This window comes from Rhododendron vialii, chromosome 12a (genome assembly GCF_030253575.1).
Source record: "Rhododendron vialii isolate Sample 1 chromosome 12a, ASM3025357v1".
NCBI classification, from domain to species: Eukaryota; Viridiplantae; Streptophyta; class Magnoliopsida; order Ericales; family Ericaceae; genus Rhododendron; species Rhododendron vialii.
Genome location: NC_080568.1, coordinates 32,957,814 through 32,985,605, shown reverse-complemented (window position 1 = coordinate 32,985,605; position 27,792 = coordinate 32,957,814). Strand labels below are relative to the sequence as shown.

The 27,792-nt window shown below is 36.8% G+C and overlaps 2 protein-coding genes across 2 annotated transcripts in view; one reads left to right on the top strand and one right to left on the bottom strand.

The window, feature by feature from the left end:
* The window catches only part of LOC131309842 (large ribosomal subunit protein eL37x-like), a 68,272-nt gene that overhangs the window by 25,770 nt on the left and 14,710 nt on the right, over positions 1-27,792 (bottom strand). The gene's annotated exons all lie outside the window — the stretch shown is intronic.
* Positions 9,474-15,297, top strand: LOC131309840 (uncharacterized). Its single transcript, XM_058336494.1, has 9 exons — positions 9,474-9,639; positions 9,824-10,216; positions 10,357-10,491; positions 10,602-10,785; positions 14,422-14,509; positions 14,567-14,657; positions 14,762-14,806; positions 14,920-15,011; positions 15,133-15,297. Exons 2-8 carry the CDS (start codon positions 9,845-9,847, stop codon positions 15,004-15,006), a joined length of 1,002 nt encoding a protein of 333 aa, XP_058192477.1. The 5' UTR covers positions 9,474-9,639; positions 9,824-9,844; the 3' UTR covers positions 15,007-15,011; positions 15,133-15,297.

Genomic DNA, 27,792 nt, shown 5'->3' with positions numbered 1-27,792 from the left:
TGTCCCACTAGACACAGTCTTTTCTCTAAAATCAAATATTTCAAATTTCAATCCGTTTGAATGGGTGAAAATATTTTATTTATCTGATCATTTAATTCTAAAGGGTCACAATTAAATTTTAACTATAGGGCTCTCGTTGATTAACCCTAAGAAAGTCGTAGAATCAAATATCTCTTAAGACTAACCAACGAGAGCCTAGAGTCAAAATTTAATTATGACCCTTTATAATTAAATGATCAGATAAATAAAATCTTCTCACCCATTCAAACGGATTGAAATTTGAAGCACTTAATTTTTTAACCATATTTTTTAATATATAAACTGAAGGTTGAAAAATTAAATGTTCCAAATTTCAATCCGTTTGAATGGGTGAGAAGATTTTATTTATTTGATCATTTAATTCTAAAGGGTCATAATTAAATTTAGACTCTAGAGCTCTCGTTGGTTAGTCCTAAGAGATATTTGATTCTACGACTTTCTTAGGGTTAATCAACGAGAGCTCTATAGTTAAAATTTAATTATGATCCTTTAGAATTAAATGATCAGATAAATAAAATTTTCTCACCCATTTAAACGGATTGAAATTTGAAACACTTAATTTTAAAGAAAAAGCTGTGTCTAATGGGATAGGAAGAAAAAAACGTGTGTCAGTAAATATTTAAGGAGAAAGACACCTGCGGATAAAAAAAAAAAAAACAAAGATGGGAGCCACCACCTTGCATTGCCCGTGGGGCAACGAATAATTTCTCGCAGAATACAGGCTCTGACAGGGAAAGAAAAGGTGGTCGTACCGTCGTCAAATGAAAGAGCGGGTAACCAAAAAAAGAAAGGGTAAATTACACTTCCACCCCCTATATAACTATGAAATAACACTGCCACCCCATTTCCTCTTCGAAAGTTCAAATATCGGGCAAATTAGTTTAGGGATGCGGATTCCCCCCCCCCCCCCCCCAAAAGTAAAATCCCTCTTAATTCACAAAATAAAGGACGGCAAGGGATAATAATAGTAAGAAAATGATTTTTACAACCCTTTTAACTATCTATATTTCTTTTTTGTTTTTATCCATATGAATTTACAATACGAAAGGTTTATGAGTACATACATCATGTACACATGCATTTTGGTCCCGTCTCGGGTCTTAACAAAATTATCAGAGCCGCTTATCTTGTTGAAAATATTATATTTTTATAGTCCTTGTAAAAAATCAACTCAATCCGATATCGGTAGAGACGTTTATAAAACATGCAACTTTGCTACAGAATGAGAATTCTCATATGCTACTAGTGCTTTCCAACTTTCACTATTTTTATATTTGTTGTTTTACGAGCTATTTATCTATTTGGGGCTATTCTTTCTTGATTCTCTTTATTTTTAACCGTTTGGGAGAAATATTTGAAAATAAAGACGTTAACAAAACTAGCTCGATTATATTTTAAAGCTTTTGTCTGAGCTTTTGTGCTCATTTTTATCTAATTTAACTTAAAATACGCATTATAAACGTTTGTAATTAGTAATGCACGCCTTAATTTTGTACGATTTTACTGTGGTTGACTTAAAAAAATGAATTTTTGCCATTATGATTAACATGTGCCCCTACTAGACCATATTTCTACATTCGTCGCTGATCCCAAGAGGACTTGCGCGGCTTTTACCTAAGGTCCCTACTTCGAATCTCTCAGGGCCTAGTGGTTAAGGCTATACAACTCTTTTGGGGCTAGTCTATTCACGGTGATTCTCCAGCCTTAAAGGGTACTGATCCTTTGCTAGTGAACGGTGTGATTGGTCCACCAAAAACTAATTGAAGTGTGCGTAAGTTGGTTCAGACTCCGATTGATGTTTACCAAAAAAAATTATATATATATATATATATACACACACACACATGCATACTTGAGAATTTTAAGGTACCATTGCTTTCTCTCGTTAGCTATGCTAGACATTGCTAGTAAGTAGTACGGAGTAATACCTAATGGCTTAATGAGAGAATATATTAATTTTGATGTCTGTCGGTTTTTGAGGTTGTGTACATGACTATATATTTTTTATGATTCCAGAGTCGTCCCTCTAAAACCATGTTGAAAAAATTTAGAGACATTTTAGTTTTGACTACGACTATAAGGGCAAACAAGTAAAACCAGTCCTCCAGCGAATATACTGGGGTGCAAATAATCACTCTGCTAACCGCTCTGTCCAGGGTGTGTCCACGAATTAATCTATTTCGAAAACAAATTTTGTACGCACAAGTTCACAAACACTCGTACTAATGTAGACGTTCAAGAATGTTCGAATTTTACAAAGGCAAAAAATTTCAAAAAATCTTTCGAGTCACTGGAATGTTTATTCGGTAGTTTACTTCAAAACTTCGCTGAATTAGTTAAGTAGCCTACAACCTAGCCTGCGCATCTAATTATAGATGAAAAGAAAAGTATCCTTCACACTCATGACTGATCACGAGTTGACTTCCCCCTGAATGGAAAAGTTTTCAGCAAAATAGGAAGTAAGAAACCCTAGTCTCGAGCCTCGAATCCTGACTAAGGGGAACAAGGTTCTCAAGCACTTTCCGAGAAAATCGTCCAGAACGAACGAATTAATGCTTTGAGGATCAAAACAAGAAAATAATACTCCTGCTTTGTATGAAAATGGAAACCGCAGACAAAAGATTAAACATAACAGTATTCAAGGAAGCATAAGAATAGTAGCAGCTGAAAATTCAGCGCAATCTGCTCTTCTGTTTGGAGAGAGAGAGAGAGAGAGAGAGAGAGAGAACAGTCAACAATGCACAGAGCGATGAGAGAGAAGCTCTCGACAAAATAGCAGAGAAGGTGAGAGAGCTAGGAGTGATAAAGCAGAAGAGCACCATAGGTCCACACTCCACAGGAAAAAGCTGATTTCCCAAGCAATGGATGTTAAGTTGGAGATATCTCTCACCTTTGCCTTCTTTATGATCGAGAAATTTTTGGGTGCCGAGCCATGTGGCGATACTTGTAGCGATCCCAGCCATACGTCCTTGATCACACGGTACCATGTTGATGTGGGAACTATATTGTATGTGCGCATACCTAGGCATGCATGTGCCACCTTTCTAGCAACTAATAGTAATGTGCTAAATGGTTGCAAGGGTACGTTCAACCCAATTACAACCACGTTATCGCGGAAGTCGGAACTATATAAATACCGTCGTATTCGGTTTGAATTTTCAGAAAGATTTTTAAAAAGAAGAAATAATTTATTGAAGACCGTGTCCAGAAATTTTGAAACCCAAAACGAACAATGTTTGTGATGAGCATTCCATGATTACCACCTTCCCACCCTGAGCACCTCCCTCTAACGAAACCCATTGCTTAATTACCTGATCAATTATTTTTTTATAAAAGCGTAATTATTCAAATATATAGTCACTTTGATATTATGCAATGACTTTTAAATTATTATTTTTTATCTTCAAACGTTTCTCAGGCATGGAGAAGTTGTCACCAAGTGTGTGTTATTTCCGCACCACTTGGGAAATAATTATCCGCCTATTGCATAGTACATAATTCGAAGGATTGAACACAGTCGTGTTGATCAGAATCCCAAGCCCACAATGGATTTCTATTCCGGTCTCCGCATTCAGAGCTTGCCGTGACAGCAAGGGCTTGCCGGAGTTTATGTCCAATTGTCCACCGCTTTGGTTCGAGGAACAGCCTATGCCTTAGGCGTCGGCGCGTCTCTCCTCAGCCGAAATTGGCCGGTGTGCTTATTGGAGTAGTCCAAGGTGATGTTGTCCCGTTTTCTGCTTGTGTTCATGTCAGTTTCCATTGTTTTTGTTTTTGATGTCTCTAATTTAGATTATGCGCCATCTGAAGTGGCTGAATAGTTAGATTGCTAGCTCCATGTAACCCGACCTTTAGAGGCAATGTGTAGTGAGTCTTTGGCTTATGTTTAATTAGAATCTAGATAATATTCACAATGACATAGTCAAAAGTAGATTATTTCTAAAACTAACTTGGTGCAAAAAATGGCTCACAATGGTATAAACTTAACAACATTCTTAGAAATAATCAAATTTTGGGCTTTGAAAAACCAAAACTTGCAATCTTTTTCAATAATCAAAATTTGTGGACCGTACGCCATGGAGATGGAGATCTGTGATTGTTGTTGTGAAATGGTTTTGAGATTATTTTTTTTGCTATAATTTCAAAGCAGTTTTTCTTTTTCTTTTTTTTGAAACGGCAAATTTCAAAGCAGTTCGGTGACATATGAATGGAACCCCTTTATCTTGGAGGCCATTTTTAAAGTCTTTTTTTCAGCTTTGAACATTTGTGATTGTTGCTACAAATTGGTTTTGAGCCTTTTTTTTTTTTTTTTTTGGGTAAAGTATAATTTGCTCTTCTATAATATACTCCCTCCATCCCTTATTTAGTGTCCAATATTTCATTTTGGGTTGTCCCTTAATAAATGTTCATTTTGTAAAGTTAGAGAATAAAAATTGGTGCATTGTTTATTTTGTCTCTAAAAGTATATTTCATTTTGAAAAGCTAGTGAGTAAAAGTGTAATGATAATGGGTAAATAGGGAAAGTGAAGAAAAAAGTTGATGTGAAAGGTGTAATAATGATGTCTTTTTAATAAGTTGGAGTTACGAAGTAAGACAGTTAAAAAGAGACAGAGGGAGGAATCACTTTCTTTCCTACATTGGTTCAGTAGCAAACATGTTCTAAAATGATGCGTGGATGCTGTTTATGTTCTGGATGCTGACTATTTTCTTGGATGCCCCTTATTTTGATTATGGATTAGAAGTGACCATTATGGATTTCAACATTGTCAAACTTAGCAAACTCTTAAATGGATAATCAGAAGCTGATGTGTCAACTTTTGATTTTTTATTTTTTATTATGCTATTATGGATAGCCTTAGTTTCGTCTATTTGTCCCTGCATTTCTTGTGTATTTTTTCTGTGATGGGGTAATTGCAGTTTTCTTTTCACTGTATTTGGATGAAATCGCTGTAGGTGCCGTTTAGCTCTACTGAAATGTGGAGAAGGCTCTATGTTTTGTTATTATCAAAGCTCAAACATACCCCACGGCATACAACTTAATTTATTATGAGAAACCCAAACTCCCTAAGCAAACTAGGAAATAAGAAAAGGATAGACAACAAAATAAGAAAAGGCAATTGCCAATCAAGCCTATCAAAAAAAAAAAAAAATCAAGCCAAAACTAGAATACAGAACATAATTACTGGTAAAACCTTATAAAATACAATTTTTTGATCAAAACCTTGAATCAGTTTACTAGAGACAATATTCCCAAAAGTTTATGTGTTATTTTGTTCTTATTCAAGAAATTTAGCTTTATCCGGTGAGGGATCCCGCATTTTAAAAAAATGCGGGACTCCCCTTCCCAATTGAATTTCGATGATCCGAGCCGCTCAAAGTGATCAGAACGTGATTTTAAGGGTCCCCGAGAGAAATCAGCAAAAAAAATGACCGGGAAGGGCTTCATCCGAGCAGTTTTCATTGAACAGTTCAAAAAAAACTGCTAGGATGAAGCCCTTCCCGGTCATTTTTTTCGCTGATTTCTCGCGAGGACCCGAGGACCCTTAAAATCACGTTCTGCACACATTGAACGGTTCGGATTTTCAAAATTTGATCAGAAAATGAAAGTCCCGCATTTTAACAAAGTGAGAGATCCCTCACTTGATAATTTGTGTATATATATATGGATTTTTCTGATTCATTTTTCAATATGAATCAATAACTCATAAAATATTGGCATTAAACTAATAAAAGTAAATTTGTAAAATAACTAAAAAAAACATAGGATTATTTTTGTTTGATCGGAAAAAAGAAATATAACGTAGGTTGAGGATATGCTTGTAAGTTTCAATAATGTACGTGGCAAGTAGCATTAAATTGTTTGCGGCCACGTTAGATTGATCACGGCCCCACAACCAAAGCGTGTTCTTTGAGCACGCCTTTAAAAAAGTTTGCACAAAAAATTTCGCGCCCAGGCTTATTAGTAGAGCGCGTTTTCTAGGCACACTTTTCAGTTAATTACATATCGGCACCAAGTTTTCTCTTTTCTTTTTTCTTCCTCCCCTGTACGACGGCTAATCGCATCGCATATCTTGTCCCTCCTCTCTCTCCTCCGCCGTCTCCGGTCTTCCGCCACGGTACACGGAGGCCATGGGTTGGTGCCCTCGCTGCGAAGGGAATTAGAGCATCCACATAACTCTCGCCACATTCCTTTTGAAACTATAATAACGAGCAAATCCTCCAAAACTGGGCTGCATCAAACTCATTTCCTACCTCACTATTCTACAAATTATGTAACTTTGCTACAGGTGCTCATGTCCCCTAGCGAGATACTGTTCATCAACTCCACAGTATTTTTTATTATTTAAACTATGAGTTTGGACCCATTTGTTAGTCTTTTACTCTTATTCTTCTATTCGGTGCAAGGGTTTTATATGATTATATATATTTGGTAACTATGCAAGTGTGAATGCATTATTACTCATCAATTTATTTTACAACCCGATGTCGGGCTAATTTGTGCACACCTCGATTAATTTCGGGATCCTAAAGTTAACGATCATTTTACAACCTGACGTCAGGCCAACTTGCGCACATCTCAATTAATTTTGGGACCCTAAAGTTAATGATCGAGCAAACCTCACTAGTGACCCCATGGTTGATGGTCGATCGGAAACATTAGGTTTCCTTGATATTTGAACATGTAACCTCGTGGAGGTTAAGGTCTTATTGGTTTTCTCATATCCACTTGGCCATTGCGGCTCGTGGGACTATTATTTCTAATTGATGCTTGCCATTAGATTGGTAAAATTGATTTAATAGATTATTTCAGAATCTAAAAAAGTAAATATTTGATAAAATTTAAAAAGTTTCATTTGATCTCCTGTAATACAGTAAGAAATAAAATAATGAAATATACATTCAAACAAAAAATGCAAAAATAGTAGTAGCATAAAAAAATGAGTATTATAATGGATCAATAGAGTTAGAATAGAAAGTCTAATGTAGAGTGCATTTAAAAAGGTGACTTGTTAAAATAGAAAAACAACTTTTCGAGTGTAATTTGGTCCAAAATTTACCTAGATTGATGCAGATGCTTTTACCCAGCACAACGTGATCATGACACCATCATGATGTAATCATCTCTACACCTCTATTCTCATCAATCTACTCTCTCGATTTCTTACTTTTACCCTATCCGTGCGTAGTAGAAAATTGTATTTTACTTTACGTGATATAACCCTAAGTGTTGTATATGGGGTCTATTCTCTGCCCAGGAGGTGGACGATTGGTTGCGAATTTCAGGGCATAATGACAGTCCTTTATGCAGTGTGTTAGGATAAAAGTTGAAGACTTTAAGCACAGTGTCAGGATAAAGGTTGAAGACTACAATTATGAAATTAAATGACCAAAATAGCCCTCCAATTTTACTCATGGAAAATTGGTGTCATTTTTTACATTATTGGTTCACTTTTCGAGAAGAATAAAAAAATAAAAACATTATGATTGAAACTCATAATTTTTTTCAATAAAGACAAAAAATCGAGACGAATCAATAATTCACACAAAATTAATGCAAAATTAATAAATGTGAACAAATTTTGAATAAGCCAAGTGGTTTTTTTTTCCAGTGTCGCATGCCCAAACACCCCTTAGAATGCTATCAATTACTTTGGAGTAGTTTCCAAAAAAAAAACTACTTTGGAGTAATCCATATAGAGTTTTGTTCTGTTTTAATTGCGAATCCTGTAATAGAGCGATGTGATCGATCTCTTAGAATTAGTCGAGGAACGTGTAAGCTGGCTCGGACTTCCCCGTTCTCTTGAACTTAACTTAAACCTGAAAATTGTCTTTATTTGAATTTTTTCGTATTTGTTAGTTTTGTGCCAAACTTTTGTAGATTATTGATTCGTTTTGACGAGAGGAATCGAAAAAGTAATTTTATTTTTTTTACTTTTACCCAAGTATTTTGAGAAATAACTACTTTTTAGCAAAAAAAAATCACTTTTTCGGCTAAAAAGTGGTTGTTTCTCAAAATACTTGGGTAAAAATAAAAAAAAAATTTACTTTTCTGATTCCTCTCGTCAAGAAGAATCAATAACTCACAAAAATTCGACGCAAAACTAACAAATGCAAATAAATTCAAATAAAGACAAAATTCTCAAATTCAAGTTAAGTTCAAAAGAACGGAATAGTGATCTTAAATACAGTAAATAGCAGAATTTTCAAAAAAAAAAAGTAGCAGAATGTAGGAAAGCTTCTTTCTTTTCATTGGTGGGAAAGCTGCCATTTGGAGGGAAAGCTTCTTCAACACGTGCTTCGGAAGTCAAAATTAGGGGGAAATGCAGAAGGCCAACATGGTCATTGTGCTTAACTGGGTAAATCAGTCCTGCAAAGCTTGTCAGGCATGCATTAAACACCAAAAGGTCGGACTCTCTTTAAACGCGTGTGAACAGCACTAACGTCACCCCAAATGGCTGATTTTAGCATTCCTTTTATATATATGTGAGGGTAAAAACGTATTTTACTTTTTTCTGTTAACAGAGTTATGGCAGAATACATTTTGGAAGTTAGAGGGGGTGTGGTTGTAGGGTTATTTCGTGCAGGGGGTCTCCGTGAAAAAGCGATAACTTACAAGGGGTGTCCCGTTAATTAACCCAAGAATTTTTAAAACCTACGATAAAAGACTGAAAAAAATTATTCGAAATAACCCCGAAAATAACACGAGAGTATAGTTTTTGGTAGAAGTACTAGGGGTGAGAAAAAATACGTCAAACCGTGAATCCATTTCAAACCAATCCCAACCAAATAATTTGGTTTGGGTTTTTAGTAGTTTGGTTTGGTTCCGCCGTTCCGGTTTTAAAAAAATTAAAAATCGAGTTAAATGGTTTGGTCTGTAAATTTACGTTAGTGATTTTGGTTCCAAACCAATCCGAACCTTGCGTGTGTGTATGTATATATAACTCATTTAATTTAGATATACCAAGTACACATGAGAGTTATAGTCAACTAATTTTTAAAATTAATAATTTATTCAATTCACTATCCTATTCAGTATTTATTTACTACCAAAATTATTTAGCATGTAAACTTCTATATATCACAATCCATTCCTATAATTTTGATACCCAAAATCAAATGATATAATGTAATGCTCCATTTAGTGAATAGTGATTCCACGAGTCAATTAATTTCTAAATTTTCCAATATTTTTATAAAAAAAAAAAACAAATTCTTAGTTTATCTCCGCAATCAGTTTCATGTAAATCTTGGTTCGAAACCGAAACCAAAGCGTAATCTAATGGTTTGGATTGGTTTAGTTCTATACTTTTTGTGGGTTAATTTGATTCTTCAAATTCATAATCCACATGCAGTGATTTGATTCTTGATTTATTCTAAATCGAACAAATCCGATCTATGCTCACCCTAGAACACTCCTGGCACGAAGACCAAAATAAAAAAAGTGGGTCGGATAAGTGGGTTTGTAAAAGAGATACTTTAACGAGTTTCACCGACCCGACTCACGGAGTTTCATGTACACCGCGATCGCTCTCTCCCCTCTCCACAGTTGGAGCCGCCACCGGGCACCACCGTCCGCGATTTCAAGTCCCCCCTCGTACGAAGGTCCGTCTCTCTCTCTCTCTCTCTCGCTCTCTCGCTCGTCTGATACCATTGTTCCCTCAGTCTAATAGTCACTTAACTTAACATTGTGAAGATCTTAATCTAGGGTTTCGCTTGTATGTGTTTCTGCTTCTTCATGTAATCGGTTTTGTTCGATTACAACGCTGTTATTATGTTTTTACTCTAGGGTATCGCACAAGGAATAGATATGGCTCCTCTAAAATCAGTTAAGGACAATGATGATGATTTTTCCAATCGAAGGATGACCCGGTCAGCCTTCAAACAGGCTTCTGGGTCCCCGGAAAATGACCCACAACAGAAGAAATTGGGGTTTTCCAAACAGAAACAAGAGGGGTTGTCGAAGAAACCGAGGTTGTCAAAGAAACCGAGGTTGTCCAAGACTCATGATAAACAGCAGGAGCAGCAGCAGCAGCACAGGGATGGAAAAGATGTGAAAGAGTTGAGGAGGAAGACGTTAACGGATGAAGCCCTACGCGAGCGACACAAAGAGTTTGAAAGCTGGAGACTACTTACACCAGAAGAGGCGGAGATTTATTCAAAGAAAGTCACGGAGAGCGAGGTAGACACACGTCCTGTTTGTGTGTGTATACACACTGAATTCGGTTTGAGTTGTTCCTTGTTATATCTATCCCCTCAGATTCTCACTCCTATTACTTATTTTACATACAATTCTGATAGTATCATTTTACATCTGTACAGGGATTTGATGTTGTAGATCTTCCTGATAATATAGATTCCTATGGTCTAATTAGACCTGTTAAGCAATCAAACGAGGAGGACCGTATTTTAGAAGAATGTGCAAAGTCAGCTATTGTCACATTCAACAAAGAACACGTATGTGTGCACCTGTCTTTCTTTTTTTGTTTTTTCTCTTTTTGGTTTCATTAAATTCTTGATTCTTCCACCTTACCTTCTCCTAACTTGTCTTTCTTGGTTTATCTTAGAAAACAGAGTACAGGTTTGTGAACGTAATCAAGGCAAACTACCACCCTGCCTCTGGTATCTATTATTACATTACCTTTGAGGCCGAGCATGAAGATGTCGGTTCTAAGAATTTCCAAGCTTTTGTGCGGTTTTTTTTGGAAACGCCAACTGTCGAGTTTTGTAGGATTGAAGAACCACCCAAAGGTACTTCTATGCTTGACTGTTTTTTTATTAATGTTCACTGAGATAGTTTCCTTGATTCTAAATGTTATGATAAGATTGCTAAAGTTCATGTGATTTGCTTGCGTCAATTTTGTGAAAAAATTGCTCTCCCTCTCCCTGTTCCTCCTCTTTGTCTGTGTTTGGGCATTGGCTATGCCTCCAATTTTATTTCTTCCTTCCCTTTGTCTCTCTTCGTCCCTCTTTGTCTTTATTTGTTGTAGGGTCTTGATTATGGATTTACTTACGTCTTCACTTCACCTGGTCTGATATTAGTTGTTTTCAAAATGAAAATGAATTAGATGTTAAATAGGGACTTATAAGAAAGGTATTCCTTTGCAGCTTCCAACCATTTTGTTCTGATGTTTTTTTTTTTTTGAAAAATTAAATGTTAAATGATGCCTTAGTTAACTTCATAGTTCATACCATAACCTCGTGACTTCTCCTGCTTAATATTCTAATTTTTTGATATAGCTTTGATTTGTCCTTTGCCATGCCTGTTTCCCTTAATTTAGAATTGTTGTTTTCCATGCGTTTATCTGTGTCCGCGTTTGTTTCCATGCTTCTTAGCAATTAGGCTTTTTAGTTGGTAGTGGACCTGTATGCGGTTGTACCACTAAATTTGGAGGTAATTTGACTATATGGGCATTGGCTCAGGGATTTGTTTGATTAAATTTGATAAAGGTGATTGGAAGAGAGGGGGAGTCTGAGAAGAGGGCGTAAGGGCTTGATGAAAGCAAGCAAGCAAACAGAATATGCTTAATTGCTTGGCGAGGATTAAGGGGAAGAGTGAAGAGAGAAGTGGTTTCGATTGGTGCAAGGAAGGAACTTTTTTTAAGTGCCCACTCGCCTTCTTTTTTTGAATGCAAACTTTTGTTGCGAATGTTTCCTAGTGGGAAACAAGATTTTGGTTCTGTGGGAGTAACATTTATTAGCGATTGTGTGGTTCTCGACAATTTTAGTTTGTAGTGGGAACTTATTGTTTTTTAGTCCGTGCTTTTTTGGTAGGATCGGGATAAGGTTGTCCGATAAAGCATGGGAGTCTAAAGAGATGGGAGAGGCTGGTGGAGAGTTAGAAAGTCATATAAGTTGATTAGTAGTGCGAATTATTAAAGGAAATGGTGAAGGGAAGTGGCTAAAGATGTGCCCATGCATAATGACCTTTCATGGGAACTAAATGAACCGCTTTGAAGTGGTGTTGGTAGAGGGGGAATGTTGTTCTTCAGATGAGCTATAGAAATGATGTCTCATAATTTGATGGGCGAGTCACGCGGGAACCCATCAACTAGGATCCAATGTAGCTTTACTCTTATTAAACAAGAAAAACCATTCCATTTTCCCTCCTTTAAAAAAAACTCACAGTGCTGTTCGCCCAAATTCGCTCAAATTCAGTGACCGCACCAGACTTCCTTCGACGCCAAACTGTTAAAAGTCAAAAAACCTGCACCAAGAAAACTAATAAAGAAACCTAATAATACTAAAAAAATGAGTCTAAACTAAGAATTAAACTAAAAACGACTTGAAAAAACACAATTTTGTTTCAACTCCCCAACAACGGTGCCAAAATTTGGTCCGTTGTTTTTGTACTAAAAATAAATTTGTAAAACAAGGAATTAGTTATTATTTTGAAGAAAAGCGGTTGAGTACGAGATCGTCCACGGGGAGTAAAAAGCTAAAGTTACGACGCTCAATTTATTTTTAATTTAATTCTAAAAAGGATGAAAGTTTGGATTTTATTCGATTATGCTAATGATTAAACTAGGAAACACTATTCCGTTTGACAAAAAAGAGAGAGATTAAACTAGGAAACAATAAACGGATTTGAAAACAAAGGAGAAAAGAGGCTTGGGTTTCGTTTCAACCTCCCCTTATAATATTACTGTATCGAAATCTAGGGTTTCATCAATTTGAAGAACGGACCACCGTTAGGGTAGCGATCCCCATTGATAGTCACCAAAAATATATTCTAGACTCGTACTCCGTATAGGCTATCTCAACACGGCACGGATCGTCTCACTGGACTTAACCAACGGCACAACTCGTCTCACGACGTATAGTTTATGTCAAAGCCTATTTCAAAACATTGAAAGCCATGGTGTGTCGGTATTTCATATCGTGAATATAAATACGATATGAAAATTGAAAGAATAAAAACTTCATAAAAAGTATGAACCATCCAAGTTTGACGAGGACAACAGAAAACGACAAATTGCTAGATGAGGGTATTTTGGTAGTTGCAGGGACTCTAATCAAAAGTTGCATGGTTCGTACAAGGATTGGTAGATCAAGGTTCGTCCATGGTGGTTGGTAGTTAAAACGTCATCATGAATTTAGTGCTTGCATTAGAATTCATCAATGTATGCATTAAACATATTTTAGTTCTTTGCATCTAATTGTTAGTAAGTTCAATGTGTTTGTTGATTAGGTTCATGTCACTTAGGCTTCTTGGACTTCAAAAGGCCATTGTTTAGCCTATAAGTTGGGATGTAATCTTTCTTTCCAACAAAGAGTTTTGATTAATGAATTGAGTTAATTGGGGTTTGGGCTGCGGTCCTTCCTTGGAGAAACCGCCTAACCCTTGCAAGGGTGAAGCACCTTTATCTCTCTTCTTCTCCTTTCATTTCTTCTTCTTTGCGCACTTATTCCAGTTATATTCTTATTTCCCCACCCATAACCATCACGATTCCTATTCTAGGCGGCAATACTCTAAGTGTCCTAAAACCTTCCTACATCAGTCACACAATCAAAAGTTGAATAAAGAAACCTAAAAGTCTATACAATTATACTACTTCAAGAGGCATGCTCGTTACCCTCGCTGGAGCGTTTAGCCGATCATGAAGTTTTTCACTCCGCCACAGCCGAGAACTATCTGTGTAAAAAGTCACCATTTATGCCCAAAAAACACTGCCTTTTGTAAATGCACCAAACTCCTCCTTGGTGTTGGAAAGGAAGTGTTCTCTTGTAATCCTAACTCTTCCCTCGTCTTCCCTTGTTTGGCAGTACTCGCCCATACAAATCCCTCAATAGTAGTTTCCAAGTCAAAGTTGCCATTTTGTATCATTGGCCAATTAGCTCTAACAAAAGATTTCCTTGGGCAAATCAAATTACACGTAAAGGGTAATGTTCTGAAGAAGTCTACTTTACAAGAGAACATAATTTCTTCAATTATTTTGTTTGCCTTGGCTCCAAATATCAATCAGTTGCTCCTAAGTCCTGAAACGAGAAAACGGGTATCAAACTCCAAATAATACACTAAACGGACATAACAAGCCCAAGTTAGGGAGCGTAAATAGCCGTATTTACGCATCTATCAGGCACTGAAGGGTTCTGTTGCGGGTTGGAGCCTTGGAGGCAGGGTTAGTGTTTCTATCTAAGCAAGACTCTGTTTTGGGGAATTTGATTGTGACAGTATGTTATTTTATTGTCCCGCAATGGGCAGGAAAGGAAACGACTTTGTGTGTTTAGTCTTCCTTCTCCCGATGTCTTTGCTATGCAAAATTTTTCTGGAAAAACTAATACTCTCTATTAAGAAGGCATTTATCTATACCGAATATCTTGGCCTTGGCCCTATGCAAGTTGGATGAGTTTTTTCTATTAGCATACGTAACGTATTCCTTACAGAATGGGTGAAGTCCAATTTCAAGTACGCGATGATAGAAGAAGACCCTAACAAGCCTAAGAAGCCTTCCCCTGCCAATTTCTGGTTCCTGTACTAGCTCTCTCTCGTTCTCTCTTAAAATTGTTGATTGATGTATGTTTTATTTAGGACTTGCATAAGGCAACAATCTATTCGTTATATTAGGGAGGATTTCAGAAAGACATACAAAGAGAAGTATCCTAACGCGTCGGATAGTGATGTAAGTGGTTTTTAATTTCTCAGATGTAAATTTGTATTATTCTAATTTCAGTTTGATGTGCATTTTTTTCCTGCAATAATGTAATGTCATCAATTTGGAGTCAGGTTGGTCGGGCTGCTGCAAGGAAGTGGGCATCCATCTCTGGAGCTGTTAGTAATTTAGTTGAAATGGAAAATAGTCAATCTGCTCTCCATTATCGTAACTGCTCTGAAATAAGATAATTTATCTAATATTTTCTTCTGTTTTGCTGTTTAAAAATTAGAAAAAAGCACCCTATGAGAAAATAGCTGAGGAAAAGATGGTGGAATACCGCAAAAACCGCGAGGCTTACAAGAAGGGATTGGTATGATTCTAGTACAGTTAGTTTGTTTACTATATGATGATTTCTTGTTGCGCCTTCTCTTTTTGCTTTTGTGATCCTTTGGAAAGCTGTTTGATCATTTGTATGATGGCTTCATTGTAGGCTGAGGGACAGGTTGAGGAAGAAGAATCTGACTAGTTGAGGTCCAAAGTGAATGATGAGGATGAGGACGATGAGAGGGTGGTGGGGCTTTAGGGCATATTTGGTTTTTTTTATCATTGTGAAAGTTGAATTTTGTGTACTGTACTTGGACTTCGTGAATGAATAACGTTTGATTGAGAGGATCTGTTGTTTTTTCCCCCTTGTCCAGGAAGAATAAGAAGAGTTGGCAAAAAGGAGTGGAGTATGTGGTGAAGATTGGGACAAGTATGTTGTTTTGTTATTTTGCTCAATTCTTTATTTCTTTGTTTCTCATCTTGCATAATAGGAAGTTAAAGCAACATTTCCTAGCACAAAACAACTTTTTGGTTCAGCTCCACCCGATTCTTTGAATGGAATAGAATTGGGGGGGGGGGGGGGGGGGGGGGGGGCTCTATGGTATTGACTTGCTGTAAATGGAACAAGGTAATTGACCTGCCTGGAGAAAAGATTGGTGAATGATTACTTTATCTGGTCAACTGCTTCAAGATTTGAATCGATCACTAAACAAAGAGAAAAACTAAAGAGACTTACTAGAAGATTTAGTTGAATCATCACAGAGTGAATAAAGAACTCCAGTAGAGCAGAAGACTGGACAGTTAATTAGATGCAACCTACCTCCGTAGAAGTTCGTTATCTTGTTTCAGTATTCTTCTCCAGTGACAAAAGTGAAAGTTGAAGAAAACCAACCACATTGCCAATAAATAAATAAAAAAGAACAGAAGCACATTCGAACTTCCTCGGTTTTTGCTTAGGCAAAGTTCGTAAGAGGTGTCACAAATTATTAGCCTGCCAACAAAGTGCCGCGTGCCACTCTTGAAATTGTGTTTTAGTCCCTTTGTGATTCAACTGGAAGACAAAAACAGTGCTTTTTGATAGTGCACCCAGTAACCAAAGCTATTTAGATTATCAATACAATGTTTTTCCAGCATAATAAGGTAATCTATTATCTGCAAACTATCCAATGAGGCATTCGTTTCATTTGTCTATCCTGATTCCTTCTGCTTCAGAATCTCAATACAATGTTTACCTTTTTCAATCTAACTGAAGAAGGATATAGTTTGAACCATGTGATGGCTGGTTCAGTGGCTCCACTTGCTCTAAATCTTTGTAGGATTTTGGAATTTCTCTAGGTTTCCTTTGCTGAGTAACCCCAATTTTTCTCCTTCATTTCTTATGTTATTATTTCCTACTAAACATCCAAACTCTTGTAACTCAAATTTGTAAGTTGAGTTTGACTTCATGAATATAAATGGTTCTGTATGAACTATGAAGCATAGTCCATGGTAGAGGTTGAGATACATTGACACTGTAAAGCCCGAAAAAGTAAGACAAGGCTACAGTTAAATTGAAAAATAATTGCTTTATGCCGAGTAAATTTATTTTTCTAGTTCTTTGCGTGAATTATTTCTCAAATGCACCACAGTTGATTATGACATTTCCCTTATCCTCCTAAGCAATCTTAATTTACATATATTTTTCATTTGTCGTAAAATTACATGAGAAGCTTAGATTGGATTATAGTTAACAATTATGAATTTGTTAGGTTCTAAGATAATTTATTGCTTGCACGTTGCAAACTTTGCAAATCGCCGAATCCCCTTTTTAGCGACTAGCTATTTTCCATTAAATGTTGGTCTCAGGTTTTTAGTGATCCAAATGGCCATGAAGTGATGAACACTTTGCAAAATGAGTGATATACCTACGTGTGGCTGTGTTATTTTCGATTGCTTAGTTCTCCTGTTTAGAGTTTGAGATTTATGGTTAGTCTCATAATCTCATTTGCTTCAACTACTTTTTTTTTTTTGTTGAAAACCAAACTTGTAACTGAAGCAGTTTCTTTTGTAAGTTTTGTTTCACTAGAAAAATGTTCCCTTTACCAATCTCAATGCAAGATGGGAATAAGTTTATCATACTGGATTAAAATGCTATGTGATATGAATCTAACCACACATGCCTATGTAGCACCGCATGATTGGTAATGGGAGAACAACCACTTTGAAATTACTTTGCAACTGCCAATTATACAGTGCCACGCAGAAGGGTGTGGTTGTAGTTGTGGTGGAGTCTTGTGTCCTTAGCATTATTGATGAATCTAAGAAGCACATACACTTAAAAAGAAGGTGATGTGTCCGTATCTGACACATGTCCAATACCGATTCTCCTCGGACATTCTTGGATACATGTCTGATATTCTTTTCTCTGTGTCCATGATCAGAAAATAGAAATTGCAATCCGGAAGTTGTCCAGCACTTAGTTGCAGGAACCTTCAACTATGCCCACGTTTCTTCGACGGAAACGCGTTTCCGCGTTCTCGTTGAAGGAAACTCCAAAAAACCCGTCCCAATGATGACGGAAACTCGTTCCTTACCTATACGGGAACTTACACCCAAAAAACGGTTGAGAGACTTACGATTCAAGTTGCAATTGGTACCTTTAAAGTTGTTTTGATCTTGTTAGTGAGCACATATGATATTTAACCTTCTAGAGTCATATTAATGCCCTTAACTTTTACGCCTACTTAATATGCACAAGAGCTCTATTGTGTAATCATGTGCTACAATAAAAATGTTGATATAACTAGAAACTTATCATTTTAATAGTAATATTTTATGTGGTAGAATAATATTTTTATATTGACATTTAACAATATAAAATTCCAAAATATATTTATAATTTTAATAATTTTTCCTAACCGCTCCCAATGGTGCTCTCACACTTCTATGATCATCCGCTCCCCCGCTCCCGCTTCATGTAACTAAGGTCCAGCACTTCTTTGGTGTGTAGGGAAAAAATTGTGATCGACACTTCTTAGACACTCACTAATTTGATTGTCAAGAATTCAGAATTTGACTTATCAATATGAGATAAAATGTGGCAAGAATAAAAATTGCGACGACTAAATCACTTTGAAATCCACTTAAATTATGTAGGAATTTTTTTTTCTCCAAAAGTTTCTTGAGGATTCCTATCCATGCCATTGCCTTATATTTTAAATGGAGTCCCGTATCAATATAGATTCTTCATATGGGACGTGAACTTATGGTGCATAATGATGAATTTGTATGATACTAGTGAATGTATCCCCAACATGTCTTTGCCCTACATTTTAGCAAATTAATGTATCGGCTTCTCTGTCTCATGTTGTATCCTTTGTCCTGGGTCTTTATCTGTGCTTCTCAGATGTAAGTTGATTGACTATATTGTGTGAGCCAGTTGATTATATTAGATGATATGCAGCGATCATGGTGGTTAGAATCTTGTGATTCATGATACGTTATGATACGAGTTTTAACCTATTCGATTGAGATTGTGCTGCTAAATCTTTGGATTAAGTGAATCTCAGTCCGATTTATACGATGCAATGAAATTCAGTTTTGCTTTACTCTTTTCTTTTTGGTGTAATGAGTAAAGCAACACGGACCTCAATAGCAAATGATATGTAGAAACAATCTCGTTATATCAGATTTTTATGGTACTTAAAGTATATCCAAATTGTACAGTTAGTTGAGATTTTACATTCAAAAAAAAAATTTGTGGAGAGGATATTGTAATCATTGAAACTTTTACGGAGAGCATTGTAATTATAGCAGCTTTTAATTTTTCTTATGATATTTGCAGGGCATGGGAGGTGTTACAAACTAGGGGTGAGCAAAATAACCATGAAACCGTGAATCCAGTCCAAACCAATTCAAACCGAATAATTTGGTTTGGTTTTTTGATGATGTGGTTAGGTCTTGGTTTAAAAAAAATAAAAACCGTGTTAAATGGTTTGGTTTATGGATTTACGTTAATGGTTCTGGTTCCAAACCAATCCGAACCGTGTGATAGACACACACACATATAGTATATAATTTGTTCAGATATTCTTAATAAACTTAATTTTCTTATCTAATACTCTATTCCACCACCCTATTCTTTTCTTTCACTTTCAATATTAATTTCCTAAACTTCCCATTCCTACAATTTCATTACGCTACATACATGGTTTGGGCTTAGTAAAGTGATTTCCTACTCTTTTATCTCGGTAACTTACTTTCTAATGTATTCTATTCTTATTTAGTTGATTGATGTTAGTGAGTTTTGATGATTTTAATATATTAATTTCAATATAACTTTTAGTTTAAGTTATCTATGCAATTTTAAGTTCTTAAAATAGTTTATAGTAATGATATCTCAATTTTAAACGAACCGTGGTTTAAAACCGAAACCAAACCGCCTTTGAATGGTTTGGATTGGTTTGGTTTTATGAATTTTATGAATTGGTTTGGTTCTCTAAATTCATAATCCGTACGTAGTGGTTTGGTTATTGGATTACTATAAAACCAGACCAATCCGATCCATGCTCACCCCTATTACAAACTATTATGTTGATACTTGTGGAGTTTGAGGTTTCACTACAGTGGTTTTTGTGTGCAAGTGGATTGTAACAATCTTCACTTTGGATTTAAAACGCTTGGTAGTGTTTTTTTTTTTTTTGATCCGCGCTTGGTAGTTAGTGTTTGATGATGCGGTATAATGGTCATTTTTATGGTAAGCTTTTTGAAGTGGTCTGTAACAGACTCTGCTTTCTCAGATTCAAACCACTATGTAAATCTTGCCTCCAAATTAGGTTAATTATGCATATTCATAGTTCTTCACTTTCTATAATTCTATCTTGGGAATTATGCACGAGTATTTGTTGGTTGTAGATTAGTATGTTTGTGGATGATGATGATAGGCCTACTCCCTGGTTCGTGACAATTATTTTTTTGTCTTGCTTTTACTCGATTAATAATTGGATGTTGGTGGATGATTATGATGGTAATGATGATTAGTAACAAGAACTTTTAGCTGCTTGCTACCCCTTTGGGGTCTCAAAATCCAACCCCTCTCTTTGCGTACGATTTTCAATAAATTTTCTTTTCAATTATTACTTCCTTTTCTCTCTCTCCCCCTCTACTCATTATCCAAATTTTTTTTTTCAAAATCTAAACCAAACAAGGATATCCACTTCTACTGTTCTACACATTAACAACTAGGTGATGAAGAAGAGTTTTTTTTTTGTACCAAGAAGATTACGGCATAGCTGGCTGAAAATCCTGATACCTCAAAGGAATCTGTAACTAGGACTAAACTTAGATTAGGATTTGGTGAGAATCATTTGAGTAGTTTGCGAGAACTCATAACTGAATTTCAATCTTTATGTTTTTAAGAGTTTAAACTACGAATTTATGAAACTAAGATATGAAATGATGTCGAAACGAGGATTACAAAACTACAATCTAATTCCAACACAAGAGTCTTAGAACTTTAATGAAGGAGAAAACAACAAACACTAATTACCTTTTACAAGATCTTTGCTAGAAAGCTTTCAAAAACAAGGAATTTAGGCTAGAATCCAAAGAGAAAGCTAAAGGGAGGCATAGAGAGAATGGAGAGGTCTGAAGGGATGAGCTAATATCTCAAGGAAGTTGGTTACGCCATTTAGTTTGGGTTAGGGTTTCGGTGTTTAGGCTTGAATGTTGTATTTAGGTTTTGGTTTTTTTTTTTGGATTTTATTGTTATATTTATACCTATTAGACCACTTTGGTGATCTGGGCTTGGCCCATTGGGTACTCTATTTGTTTCTTGTTAACTTAAGCTTTGCTTTGTAATCTTTTTTTTATCAATAAAACTTTTTGCTTCGCTGTCAAAAAAAAAAAAAAAAGGAACTTGGTTTTATAGGCCCCTAATCATTCCCAAGTTCCAACAATCAGGGACGGATCCAGACATTTGTTATAGTGGGGGCACCATTTTCTACTTAAAAAAAGAGTTACCACCCAATCAGTGGCGAAGCTTGAATTTGAATACGGGAGTGGTACCGATTGAAATAAGGGAAACCACTACATCCTGCTTTCTCTCCCGACAGACATCATAAATTCAAATCTCTAGTAGGGGGAGCCGTTGCATCCCATTTTCTCCCATAACAAGTAGGATAAATTCAAATCTCTAAGAGGAAGAGCCACCATGTTGTGCTTTCTCATTTGGTGAGCACCAAAAAGATTTGAGAGTCCCTCTTTCACCCCAAGTGTAAAAAAGGAAGGAATTGTAATTTGTAATTTATTCATATAAGTCTATAAATTGACATGTTTGTGAATTTAATTTACGTGTTTATTAACATCATCATAATCCGTAATGAAACATGCAGTAAAAATATAAATTGTGAAAAAAAATTAATGCTAAATGAATCATCTTTATTTCTAATTAGTGAGAATTTATGGAGAGAGAGAGAGAGGGGAAGAGTTTTTGGCAAGGGAAAAAAGGTTACAGGGGCGTCAAGCCGTGGGAGTCGAACTTCCGTTTCAGGCGATTATATCACAATCGCCAACCACTGAGCCAAAATTCAACTTGCGTAGTATTTTCACATATTTATATTTAACGTTTCTAAATAAAATTTAAAAAAAATAAATAAATTGAGTGGCGCACGTGCCCCCAAGTGTACGTCCGTGCCTGCCAACAATAACGAGAAGACTTGGTCGACTTGTCCGGACAGAGGGGTCCTACCCGTAGATCCAGTAATTTTACCGGAAGAAATGGTATACTTTGGGTTTTGACCATATTTCTACAGGTAGAGGCATATCCTATTTTCTATCGGTAGAACGAGTATTATTTCCAGAGTAAAGTCCGTTGCTTGATAAGTTGATATACACCAAGAAATTAAAGGCTGAGGGTCGTTTTGGTTATTTTACTCCACTTCAAAGGACTGGAATTGATTGGTCTAAGTCGCCAGCACGGCGCTGTCATTGTTGTCGCTAGTGAAGAAGAGCAGTAATTCTCGGATTTTAAAAAAAGAAGAAGAAGAAGAAGAAGAACAGTAATCACAATCTGAACTTGGATGTAAATAAATGGGTAAAAAAATAGACTAGACGAAATCTTCCAAGAATGGGTCGAACTTGAAACATATAAACTACCATGTCCACGTAAAAGTGTTCACTTGAACATCATTTGCTCCAGGTAGAGTCGCCAGTGTCTAGCATAATCATATTTTGTAGAAATGATGGATGTTCGAGCTGACAAGTGGGCGCAACCTATTAACTTTGTGGGATTGGGTCTGAGGCCGGGGTACAAGGAGCATCTACCAAGTCCCATGCAGATAATGTCCTGAAAATGCTCTGGTGTGGAGCCAATTAACATACAGATTTGCATACGGATACCATTGTATTCTTTCTGATTAGAAGGGCTGTTTATCAGAATGAATGTTGAGACTGACTGTGGTTTGATAATCGATCGATGCCTTGTGTCGAAGTTCCTTCACTGTTCCTTTCTCTACATTTTTGTTTCTGACACGAAAGAAACACAGATTGTTTTTTTGGTTTCCCCTTGGAAAACATGAAAATTAACTTCCCAGCCAGCTCACAGCCACCGTCACTCATTATCTTTCCATCCATGTTTTGAACTGTTTCAGGATCCAATTACAGTTACAAGAGGCTACTTCTTCAATGAGCTGATACCAAGGGAAGCCAAATAGCATTCCGTGACCTGAAATTAACTAATTGGTTCTCTGCCATTAGATTGTGAACATACTAGTACTAAAATAAAATGGTTACTAAGCCACATAACTAACAAAAATAACAGAAACTGGCCAATTGAAAAGGTATTGCATATACACAATACCCCAACTACCCAAATTAAATGAAAGGTTAGGTGGTGACTCGTTTCTTCAATTCAAAGGCCACTGCATGCAATACGACACTCAACATAATTAACATGCAATACATTCTGGATTAATTGCACGTTCAGGTTCCGAGGGAATAGCTCACAGATAACATACTAGTAGTACTTGAACAGCCAGCCCTTACAGGACTTTAGGATGGAAATGGAATCCAATGGGGCTTAATTGAACCAAATAACCCCCATTTTCCCTCCCCTTTTGAAATTCAAGCTGTGAAGAGGGAGGGAGGAAAAGAAAAACATGTAAAAAAAGACTACTACTACAAAGGGGAAGGGAAGATAAAAAGCATCTGACAATATGGATACCAAGCCAAACTGAAAATTTAAGGATCGGATAAGGATGAAAACGAACCACATTGCAGTGATTGCACTACAGTTTGGATCAGTGCGGCTGCATCAGTTGCAAATCCAAGAGGAGTACTTCCCCAACTTCCAACCATGGGTCTCGTAATTCCGCAGTACACGTACAACCAATATCTCAAAAGGGAAAAAACTTAAACCAGCTTCCAAGTACTTCAAAAAAACTAAAGCTATTCAACTAGGTATGCAAAATATTCATGTTGACACACTTCTGCTAAAAAAAGGCTCAGAAAACTGCCGGATGAATAAAACCCAGACTCTTGAAAGAGCCTGAAAGACTAACAGACCTTACATAAAACTAGAGACGAGACAATTAAGAGGCCATCTGAACTTTCTACCTCCCGCATAGCCGCATAGGTGCATCCCAATTTCATTCTTTGCTTTTGACACTACCTGCAAACAGAGCCAGAATGTCAAGTCGATGGGTTAGAAAGTTGGATTCCTCAATCTACACTCAGAACTAATGTTAGATAGCTTGGTTTCCAAGTTCACCACTCAGGAACACATCACATATGTGTTGCCCCTAAACTTTGTTTGATGAAATACAACAGCAGGATATTGCTAACGACTGCATGTTATGATTTGTAGACCCAAAAGCAATCGCATATCTCACACAATGTTTTTGTTGACCTTAAATAGTAAACGAGGCAAGCCACAAGCCTTGAAACTTCGAAAAACAAAAGTAAGATGTTATCAAGAAACAGAGACGGTTTAATCTAAAGTGCACGATTACAATTCTATGTTTAATCAAAAGTGTAAATAGAGATGGTTCCAACTTTCTGCTTACAATTCTTTACCTCTATAGGAGAGACTCCCCCATCACCGTCAAGTTCTCTTTTTCCTTTTCCCTGCAGAGAAAGTAACTTGATCATAAGCAATCCTTGTAGTAAGAAGAATCACATCCCTTGATCCATACAAACTAAAGAAAGAAGAAATCTTTTAGAGTTACCTCCAATCTTCTCGATATAAGGGTTAATCGGAACTGCAAAACGGATGAATAGTGATCTTTCGACTTTACCGATTCCGCGAATACCCCATTTCTCTCCATATGAATTTTTAATTATGTAGAAATCCACACCGTCCTCAGTCCCATAATCGAGAATGACCACTGCATGTGCACATACTGGCTTAGGAGCGTTAGGTTGGTTTGATGGGTTCATAAAAATCCCGTGTAAACAACATAAAAGGATTTAATATGTGTGTGTGTGTGCCCGCGTGCGCGCGCCTCTACATTTATGGATATGTGTTTACATGGAAAGAAACTTACATCACCCTGATGACCAACAAAGGAAGGATGCCACAACATTTCCCCAACGATGGGGTGGCCATTAATCAATTGCAATATGTAATCTGCTGGTCTTTCGTTAAAGTTGAACTTCTGAAAATCTCTTATTCTCATCCATGTTCCCTAGAACAACATAACAAAAAAATTTAGCACTCTTTGCACATGATTTGAAATCATAGATGTAGAAAATGTAAAAGATGCTCACCGTCTTTTTAGGCTTCTTCTTGTTTTTACACCACTTGAATTTCAGGGCCGACTTCGTACAAACTCCATAGTTTTTAATGTACTTCAAAGCTGTATGAGCTTGACATGAAAGAATATCCAGGGTTGTTTTACCTTTACACTCACTGAGATATTTTTCTGGAATTTGGTTTACTAAATGTTGTAAACTCAGACCATTGGACGTCGATTTTGCTCTATGTGATAAGTGAGTTCACAAGCTTCCAAAGCCGCAATAGGAGAACAGCAAACTGCAAAAAAAGATTTACAAGATATTAGAGAAAGAAAATTAATCAAGGCAATGTGCAGATCAAATTGAAGATTCGCTTGATTAACTCTGAATTAACAACAATATCAGTTCTTCCAGATAAATAGAACTATTCAGCAACTAGAGTGGCGGTTTACCAATTACAATTCCAGAGGAGTTACATTCACAGAGGATGAAGATCTTCTCCTTAGTTCTCTGACCAGTTTAATCCAACCTCTTCTCTTACACGCTAAATCTGCGGCAAGAGCAATCAGTTCGTTTGAGAGTGGCACACGCTTGATGCTCCTTTTCAGCCTTAAAACAATTCAACACCCTGCATATGTGGCATCGGCAGCAGCTCCTCCTCCATGCTTCTCTGACGCAGGAGCCACTTCTTCACAAGCCAACTGTTGTCTGATTCTGCACAAATGATCATGTCACTAAGGATCTTAACAACCTCAGCCACTTTGCCTATGAACCTTATCATGGCATGAATCAAAGTACTGTAGGTAGTGGAACACAACTTCCCATTTAGCACACAGGTAAGGTACTCCTTCCTTTTCCTTTGCATTGAACAATATTCTGCATGTGCCTCAGATTACTATAATCTTCTTTCTGTTCAAAAATTGACAACTGGAGAACAATTGTACTATCACTTTGACTCCAATTTCCTTTGTGATTAGGACAAAGAAACCAAGAAACTCCCCCCAAAAAAGGTCATCATCGCAATGATCTCTATCAATTCCCTAGTCCCAGACATGCAGCAGGTTCTGTAACTTCCCCAACAGTTTGCTTCCAAAGCTACCAGTTTAGACTCCAAAGGTTTGCTCATACTTCTACTGAGAGGTTCATCTAGCCTCGCATTATCATCTTCCTTTTTCTAGCCAACTTTTGCATTCACCTTGAACTAGAAGAATTGCAATGTCACATAGATTACACTTTGTCTTGTTCAGTGATATTACTTATAACCCTTTTGCTTTAGTACATAGTGATGTTTGGACGCCATTCACCCCTTCTGTTCATGGCTACAATTTATGAGTGCTCTTCATTGATGATTGCAGTTGTTTTACCTGGTGTATCCCTTTTTATATAAAATGAAGAGTTTCTTAATTGTTAGAACTCAAAGCTCGTGTTAAAAAACATTTTGTTCTTCCTGTAAATATCTTTAGGACTGATGTAGGAGGTAGCTACATGAGTCATACACTTAAGTAATTTTTAAGCGTAGACGTATTGTTTTAACCACCAATCCGCTCTTCCTGGCATTTACTGGTTGGATGCATTAGCAAGGGGCTTGGGGAGCCCCTGTAGACTTAATTCTACTCCCTTGAGACTTAATTCCATTGCGCCCAAGATTTTAATGGGCTCAAGTCTTGGTTGTATATCCTTTCTATGGTTAAAACCATATACTGCTCGTAAATAGCAGCCTTTCATGTGTTTTCCCGGTGTCTTTGTTGGATACTATCCGATAATCAAAGGGTATATGTGTTTAGATCCGCTCACAGGTAAATAAACCGCTCAAGACAGTCTGTGAGGTTCTTTTCCTTTTTCTTCCTGAACACTTTCCCTTTCTCCACTACCTACTCTATCTAAGTTGGAACAATTGTTCTGGTATGATCTTTCCCCTCAGTCCTGCTCCCCTTATAAGTCTACTCCTCTGTCTGCACCTATTTCCTTCAATCAAGTTTGCATTCCTAATTCTAGCACTTTATCTCCTTTTTCAGAACCTTCCTCTACTGATATGCCTACTACTATGCCTATATCTTTTTTACCCATTCCTGCTACTTCTCCCATACATCCCTTTTACAACTTCTGCCACATTTGTTCCAACATAATTACATTCCTCTTCAGTACTGCATTCTCCAGGTTTCTCTTCACAAAACTCTCCCCTAAATTCCATACCAATTGGTGCAATTTCTGTTGAACTTCCTCTTGTTCCTCCATCGTCTTCATTCAATATTCATCCAATGACAACCAGGTCTAAAGCTGGGATTCATAAACCTAATAGATATTGATGTTTGTCAGCTACACTTGCTCGTTTTTCTTTACCAGAAGTTACCCATATCGGTTCAGGAAGCCCTTAATCCCTTCATCTGGTAAGATGCAACGATGAACGAATTGAAAGCCTTACAGCAACAAGCCAACAACAAATCGGTTCCTAGTTCCACTACCTCCTCATAAGCATGTTTGGAGGCAAATATGTGTTCAAGTTTAATAGAAATTCTGATGGGTCTATTGTTTGACAAAAGGCAAGATTGATAGCCAAAGGGTATTTGAAGGTGTTGATTATCATGATACATTCACTCCCGTAGCTAAATATCCAACCATTAGAGTGTTTTCTCGCTTGGCTCTCCAATAAAACTGGCCCCTCAAAAGAATGGATATACCAACATACTACATTCCTTCAAGGCGAGTTGTATGAAGAGGTTTACACTACCCAGCATCAAAGCGTTGTTGATCCTATCAACCCGAATCCGTCTGGAAGCTCTATGAAGCTCTCTGATGGTCTCAAACAAAACCCATATGGATTGAATTCCTCCATTTTCTTCATGTCTCCTTGCTCAAGGTTTCAAAGCCAGGCACTGTGATAACTCTTTGTTTATTCTGAAGACAGCCTCCAGTATCATCATAGTTTTGATTTAGGTTGATGAGACTGGTAATGATCATATTTCTGTGCAACCCTTAGTTGCTCAAATGCATAGAGTTTTGTCAATAAAAGTGTTGGAATCAGTTTCCTATTTCTTGTGCATTTAGTCCAGTCAAACTAGTGGTGGCTATTTCCATTTAGAGCATACTATAAGATATGTTACACGGCTTCTTCTAAATTTATCAAGTT

Bases quoted from the DNA above. Each gene is read 5' to 3' on its own strand.
- LOC131309840 (XM_058336494.1), top strand. From the start codon at position 9,845: ATGGCTCCTCTAAAATCAGTTAAGGACAATGATGATGATTTTTCCAAT. The intron at 10,492-10,601 runs GTATGTGTGCAC...GGTTTATCTTAG, and splicing joins TCACATTCAACAAAGAACAC to AAAACAGAGTACAGGTTTGT. The intron at 14,658-14,761 runs GTAAGTGGTTTT...ATTTGGAGTCAG, and splicing joins CTAACGCGTCGGATAGTGAT to GTTGGTCGGGCTGCTGCAAG.